Source organism: Falco cherrug, chromosome 4, assembly GCF_023634085.1.
Source record: "Falco cherrug isolate bFalChe1 chromosome 4, bFalChe1.pri, whole genome shotgun sequence".
Lineage (NCBI taxonomy): Eukaryota > Metazoa > Chordata > Aves > Falconiformes > Falconidae > Falco > Falco cherrug.
In genome coordinates, this window is record NC_073700.1 from 80,020,869 (window position 1) to 80,028,717 (window position 7,849).

The 7,849-nt window shown below is 42.9% G+C and overlaps 1 protein-coding gene across 1 annotated transcript; it reads right to left on the reverse strand.

Annotated features, from left to right (window-relative positions):
* Positions 1-3,297: 3,297 nt before the first annotated feature.
* On the reverse strand, positions 3,298-7,158 carry NDUFA4 (NDUFA4 mitochondrial complex associated). Its single transcript, XM_055709713.1, has 4 exons — positions 6,969-7,158; positions 6,197-6,285; positions 5,434-5,494; positions 3,298-3,518 (listed from the first exon to the last, which is right to left on the reverse strand). The coding sequence occupies exons 1-4, from the start codon at positions 7,008-7,010 to the stop codon at positions 3,462-3,464; spliced, it is 249 nt and encodes an 82-aa protein (XP_055565688.1). The 5' UTR covers positions 7,011-7,158; the 3' UTR covers positions 3,298-3,461.
* Between the last annotated feature and the right edge of the window lie 691 nt (positions 7,159-7,849).

Consider the following 7,849-nt stretch of genomic DNA (forward strand, 5'->3'; position numbering starts at 1 on the left):
GCAGCCTTCCAGTACCTAAAGGGGGTCTACAAGAAAGCTGGAGAGGGACTTTTTACAAGGGCACGTGGTGATAGGATGAGTGTAATGGCTTTAAACTGAAAGAGGGTAGATTTAGATTGGGTATTAGGAAGACATACTCTACTGTGAGGGGGCTGAGGCACTGGAACAGGTTGCCCAGAGGAGCTGTGGATGCCCCATCCCTGGAAGTGTTCAGGGCCAGGCTGGATGGGGCTTTGAGCAACCTGGTGTAGTGGAAGGTGTCCCTGCCCATGGCAGGGGCCCTGGAACTAGTTGATCTTTAAGGTCCCTTCCAACCCAAAGAATTCTATGATTCTGTGATCATTGGGGGGGGGGGGGGGGGGGGGGGGGGGGGGAAACCAAAACCAAAAACCACAACACCAAAAAAACCAACCAGAAAAACCTGTCACAAACTGGGACATAGCAGCTTTATCTATCCTAGTTGAAACGTGAGCCAGCAGAGTATCAGTCTCTTGCAGATAACACCTGCTCAAGAAAAATCACATGCCATGCTGCTAATGAAGGGCCTCAGTTTTCCTGTTAATGATGGAATTTTGTTGTTTCATAAAAGTTAACAGCCAAAGATGAACAATAGAAGCTAAAATCCTAAAAAATCCAGACTCCAATTGTTCTTCATGCTGTCTTCAGGGAATACCATCTTTGACTTCATGAAGAACAAAGAGGTAGAAGACTGAAAGAAGCTTTAAAGATGGTTGAATATTTTAATACAGATAGAACACTGTCAAGCTGCAAAAACAGTTCCCTTTCAGAAACAGTAAAGTACAAAACTGCAAAGAAACGTACTGGATACTGATAGACCACTACCAAGCAGTCCTAAACTAGGGGCAGGCATATGCTTTGGTTTTACGTGGGGAAAATGGTTGCTCTGTCCCTGAGGAAAACTCACAGTAGAAAAAAGTAAGCAGCAATTTAAGGCCTTGTAGAACTGGAATTTTAAGAAGAAAACCAATATATGTGATAACGAAAAAAGAAGCCACGTACTAACAAAGTGCATTTGTATGTTAAATGAAAAAAAAAAAAACCCAACCAAAAAAACCCCAAACAAACAGAAAAAAACCCCTAACTACTGAGGAAATAGCAACAGATCACAGAACTGAATTAGTATGACAGGTCTATCAACCCTTAATTATAAAATATCAAAAATCATGGAACTTGTAAGAGATTTGAACACACACTGTCATACTACCAATAAAGTTGGGGCATTTCAATGCTTCTATCTCACAAAGCTGAAGATTTAAGCAAGTGCTTAATTTTTGCCCACCGAATAATTTAAGATTTACAGTAAGTTGGCCTAAAGTCTGTATAGGTGTGAAGGTTCAAAACCAAGAAAAACATCTGCAGTTAGAAATTAGTCCCATGGAACCAAAAAATAGGATAGTACGTTTGTATGTTACTGGTTGAGTTGCTAAGTCATACAAAATATGCAGGTATTCTTCATTTGACTCAGGTTCTTTTTGGAAATTATGTAATATTTTCCAATCACCGAATATTTCAAACATTAAAGATTGAGAAAAACCCAAAATCTTATGACATTTATTAGCTTTAAGTTTGGCAGGTAACAGCGACTATTGTCTGTTAACATTTAAAATAGGACAGATGCATACCCCTAAAAGGAGCAAGCATCCCCTCAAGATAATGGCCTCTATAAAGAAGTAAGATGGTTTTAACATGAAAAACTCAAAAGTTTTGTGTATTTTCTGCAGCAAGTTATGCTGCTCATATTTAAAGCTTTAAATAGCTTAAGTACTTGTTAAATATATTTTGAAGTATATCAAGGGCACACTTTTTCCTTTAGCTTAAGTACCTTACATTAAAAAAACCATGAGCCTATACCCTCTTCAGCTGTGACCAAAAGGAATAACCTCGTCTCCCTTATGAGGAATCACATTTATTTCCTGGATATTGGCCTTTCTTAATGTCCAAGGAAATGATCTGCATTTGAAGACCATGGTAACCGTGGTCCTTTTGGATTTTACTGCTAACTAGCAAGTTATAACACTTCCCATTTTTTTACACTACATACTTTTTAAAACTGAAGAACAAAATGTTCTACTTCCTAAAAATATTTGGATCCAGAAAGCAACCACAGTCCCCAAGGACACTTTCAGACTTTGCCCACCATTGTAATCATCTCTGTCCAAACCCATTTTCTTCTTCAGAATCTGTGAAAGCCTCCCAAACAAGTGAAAACTTTAAGTCCACAACTTCAATATTTAATGATCTGAACTGCCACCAAATAACACCCATACAGTTGACCTGTAAGACTCCTGTAAGACCCTATAAAATATGAAGCCTTTGCAAATGTTTGTTATTTTGCAATTACCACAGAATATTTTTCTTCTCCAACAAAAGTTCTTGCTGCTCAGTTTCTTTGACTTTATTCCTTACTATTTATAACAACAGCTATGATTATCTACATTCAGAGTCCACTTGGACTGAAATGTATCAAGATAGGAACAGCTGTACTGTCAGGCCAGAATTATATCCCTTACCCAAAGAAACACCAGATCTTCACAGAAAAGAAGAAAGAACCTACCATAAGTTATAAACTTATAAAGATATTTTCTTTTCTGTGTCCCCATAACAAGACTCTTACCACGTCCTGAAGGATGAGAATTTGCCCTTCCTGACAGCTATTTTTGTTCTTACATGAAAATCTGATTGTTTCCTAAATCCTGTACCCTATTCTGCTTACTGTGTGCTTCCATTCCTTAGAAGGGTGATCCACAGGAAATCTTGAATGTTTCTGGAATTTTATTTTTTAAAATATTTAAGATTTTCTTTTTGTTTATTAACAAACTGCTTATGACAAAAAAGAAAAAAAAAGACAAAAAACCCACCCAAACCAAACAAAACCATTTGCAGAGAGCTTGGCTTTCCCTCCTCAACCCCCACTCCCTCCAGCAACATATGGCAACATCTGCTGCCTTCGTGTCAGACAATGACTTGTTAGCATTGACTTTTCTGCTACCAGAACTTCTTAAAGTGGCAAGCAGAAAAATTCACGTGCAAGTAAAAAAATTATATATGTATATTTACACGTATATAAATACATGCTTTCAAGTTATTGCAGTTTGGTATAGCATGTGAATATCCAATTGTTTCTCTAAAGTTGACAGACTGAGTATAAAGCCCACCAAGACAACTTGCTTTCTTGTTGAGGAAACATGAATTGGCTTTTGCTTACTGTTTTACTGACCATACAACAAACTGTTAATAGGAGGATATTCTCTTTTTGCAAAATTAGAGAGTAGACACTTCAAGTTTCAGACATTTATTAAGCCTCCTCAAAACACTTTCAAACAGAAGACCAAGTGCAGCGTGAGGCAAGTTTGATTATTTCCTGGATGATTAAGCATGACAATTGTGCGGACGGCTTCCGGAAGACCTTTCTGTGCAGCTTACAGAGATGAGTGTGTTGTTCAGAAGTCAGGACGGTCCTTTTTCAGTCTACTGTAGTCTACATTAACCGAGTAGAACTAGGAAAGACAGATGAAAAAAATGAGTAAGAAGCTCAACTATCCGTTTTCCATGGTAGTTACAAAAAAACATGGATCATTTGAACCCACATCTGGAAACTGAAACCATAGTTTGAGCCTGTACACTAGACAGTAATAATTAAAGTTACTGCTCTTCAAAGTTTTTTTTGTTATTACCTTCATTCTGCATACAGCATTAGAAGCTATGCATTTTAAGCAAGGCAGTGCTTGTGTCTACAACTAGAGAAAACCCCCAGTACCTCTTCTTTAATCCCCAGAATTAAAGGTCCATTCACAGCAAGTTCTTACAGTACTGCTGAGTTTATCCTTTTTGCCCTAAATCTATGTGCTCCTGTATACCAAAGGCAACCTAACTTGCCAAGTGACACAAAGTGTGGTGTATGTGAACAGACAGTGTCACAAGGGAATGTTTTGAGCAATGCTGTAAAAGCCAAGTTTGGTTTCAGCAGCTACATTTAGAACTGCAAGGTGTAACAAGGAGGAAGGAAAATAAGAACAGATCCTTTCACATTCTCATTTTGTATCAATAAAGTTGGATCCCATTAAAAGCAATTCAAAACAGCCTAAATAGTCACTGAGGACAATGAAGCATACTTTGGCATTTCAGCCTGACATCAGGCATGAGATGCTAGTATTTCTTAATAAAAGCTTGATTATTTTATTTATGCCCAAATTTAACTTTTTTAACTTCCTCAGATAAAACAAAACAGCCTACAGCACATTCAAATGACAGGTCTCTGTGCAGCTCCTATAGCAATGACCAAGTCTTCAACTCTTTGGGAAAACTGAGGAAGTTGATATGACAAAGACAAGTTTACCAAAAAACCTATTTCATCAAAAGCTAAACTTTGTTATATCAAAGCTTTTTATTAAACAGACTCCCTCAATTTAAGAGTATCTGCCTTTCCAATTGCCACAGTGCAGACCTGGAAAAAAAACAAACCCCAATGATACACACACCCAAATATGGTAAAGCCCGAGACTGTTTTCATGCTAAGACAGAAGGGGAATGCTACACAAGGCATGCACTCTTTAAAAGAATTTCTGCTGCACATTAACGTTGAATTTGCTTTTTAGATATTTAAGAAACAGCAACATTCCAGAAGCAGCAATGAAAACAGAGTATTATGTTTCTTCTGGACCTTTAAGGGAACCACAACATATTTTAGTTTGGACTATGGGGTTTTTTTGCTTATTTCAATGATTGGAATAGTAAGATATGGTACTAAACAGACACTGCCTTTGAAAACACAGTAGACTGGCTTTTTTAGTAGCCTGAGGATAACCTTAAAATATTCTTCACAGGAATCTACTAAAATACCACTTTAGTAAAACGTGATTTCTGTAAACTACTAACCTTTGTATGCTTCCTTATTAGTTCAATGAAATAACTTGAATATTACTTAAAGAACATTTCTATTGCATCCAGTTACTTACAACTGGTTTGTTTTCAAACAATTAACTGTAGAACTGAATTAGTGTTTAACACTGACGTTTTCCTTTCCTGCTTTGCTTCTCATGAGTAAAGGCCAACAGTTTAGAGCTTAAAAAGCTTTAGTTCAGAACTTAGAAGGTTTTGTTCTTCTCCCTGTAGTTTATTTCCGAGTTTTATGAGCAAGTATATTCTTTCTTTCACATACAATTCCTCTTTTCCTCACAGTGCAATATTAAGTGACTGCTTCTACAGATTCCTTTCACCCCATTATCAAGCAACTCTAGGAAAGTTTTAAATCTCCAGCTTGATGCTCTCCGCTCTGAGTTCTAGAGACAAACAAATGTTCCACAGAAGAGGAAATACATCACTCAGCTACTTTCTAATATATTCAAACATCCTAAACCAGTAGGCTACACCTTTGATACTATGTTTCCTAAAAATCTGTATTTTTCATTTTACCTTGTACTGGTCGCTGGGAGACAGTTTGTTCCAAGGTTCTGGATTATTCGTCTTGTCCCAGCTATTGAAAGAAATGCAAGAGATGAGACATATCAGCAGATTAACAGAGTCATGCTATCTTTAAAATGAATAAAATCTGTATGTGTACTGTGGTGGTTAGGCCATGGAAAGTCACCCAATCAAGTAAGTTTCCCCAGAAAGACACAGCCCTTTGTTGGAAATCTCCAAATCAAGGAAATCTCCAAATCAAGGAAATCTCCAAATCAAGGAAATCTCCAAATCAAGGAAATCTCCAAATCAAGGAAATCTCCAAATCAAGGAAATCTCCAAATCAAGGAAATCTCCAAATCAAGGAAATCTCCAAATCAAGGAAATCTCCAAATCAAGGAAATCTCCAAATCAAGGAAATCTCCAAATCAAGGAAATCTCCAAATCAAGGAAATCTCCAAATCAAGGAAATCTCCAAATCAAGGAAATCTCCAAATCAAGGAAATCTCCAAATCAAGGAAATCTCCAAATCAAGGAAATCTCCAAATCAAGGAAATCTCCAAATCAAGGAAATCTCCAAATCAAGGAAATCTCCAAATCAAGGAAATCTCCAAATCAAGGAAATCTCCAAATCAAGGAAATCTCCACACGCTCAGTGCCAGTGATACTGGAGGAAGACATTAAGGCCTCCAGAAACATAAAGACCAGGGCAGCAAAGTTTACTTTAATATAGGCAGAAAGAGAACTGGGTGCCGTGAATTATTTTTATACATACCAGACATCAGGGTTGAACATTGCCAAACGCATGAGGTACAGGCCTGCGCCAACACCTCCAGACCCAATGATCAAAAAAAGAGGTATCAACTAGAACAAAGTAAAAATTACACGTCACACCACAATATAACAAAGCAGCATAGTTACATAGCACTTCTGACTACAGCGATGACAAACCAAAGAACACACTCACATACTTTGAGCCACAATGCATGGCACTCTCAAACCCTGACACAAGCTCCCTGTGTGCGGGACATCCCTGGGGTCTGAGAGGGACTAGCAGCTACGAAGAGACAGATATGAAAAAAATATTGCTGCATGCACAGCAACCAAACGTCCTGTAACATCATGTTTCTGAAAAACAAACATCAATCACTCCGCTGCCCAAAACAGCCCCTACCACCCGTACCCCTGATCATAAAGTAAGAAAGTGGGAGTGGGGGCCTGTAAGGAAAGAGATGAGCAAGAAGGAAAGAGACGCCTTGAGCCTTGCTGCTGCGGCAAGAGACAGCGCCGCACGTCCTAGCGGCGAGGGACCTGACCGTGCCTCGCCCACCACCCCGAGCCGCCCACACGCCGACAGCCCCGGCCCCAGGGGCCAGGCAGCCAAAGGCAAAAGAAAACGAAAAGCGATGAGGGGGGCGACCGGCGGGGCCGGGGTCACCGGCCGCCCGCAGGGGAAGACGCGAAAGAGGGGGGTGGGGGGGTACGGCCCGCCAGGGCCGAGGCACAGCAGCCCCCGCGCCGCCGGGGCACAGCTGCCGGGTACTCACGCTGGGGTGCTTCCTGGCGTGGCTGACCATAACGCGAAACATGGCGGCAGCGGGCAAAGCTCTCGCTCTCTACCAAGCTCCCCAGCCCGTCCTCCCCCTTCGGCTGCCGAGGCCCAATGTCACTGAGGCCCCCGGCGCGGCAGGTGCCCGCCGCCGCAGCCCGGATGTAGCAGCTCCTGCGTTCGCCTGTTCGCCCTCCGCCGCCGCAGCCCCACCCGGCGCCCCGCCGCGGCGCCGAGCGCCGACACCGCCGAGCACCCGGGCGTCGCAGCTGCTGCGTTACCGCGGCCCGCGGCCGGCCCGCCGCTCGGGGAGCAGGCACCTGGCGGGGCAGCCCGGCCCGCTGCGCTCGGGCAGCTGAGCAGGCGCCAACGCCGCCTCGCCCCGCCTGCGGCTGAGGGCGGCGGGTGGCGCGGCTGCGGGCAGGGCGCGAGGGCTGAGGGCGGCCGGCGCCTCAGGGCCGCCTGCCCGCGCCGGGGCCGTGCTGGCACCGGGCCCTCCTGGCACGCCGCCTTCGGGCCTCTGCCAGGCAGGCGGGGGGCAGAAGCCGCCGCAGCCTTCCCGAGAGGCGCCTGCCCCCTGCGCTGCGGCACTGGCACCGGCACTGCCGCGAGGGTGTGCGGCCGCCTGTCGCCCGCGGCCGCCATCTTCTCCTCCAACGAGGGAGGCCTCCTTGTGGAGGTCTGGCTTTACCATTGCCCCGGTTAGAGTTGAGGGGGTGGTTTAAAAGTGAGGTGAGAGTCAGGGTTTCATTGTCTTGGAAAAGAGTGGAAAGGGTTGAAATTCATCATAAAACAGCCAAGTGATTTTCAGCTACAGTCAGGATGGCAAAAGTTGGGTGCTTACGCAGGGTTGAGAGACACCTTTGATTCCCAGTTTCA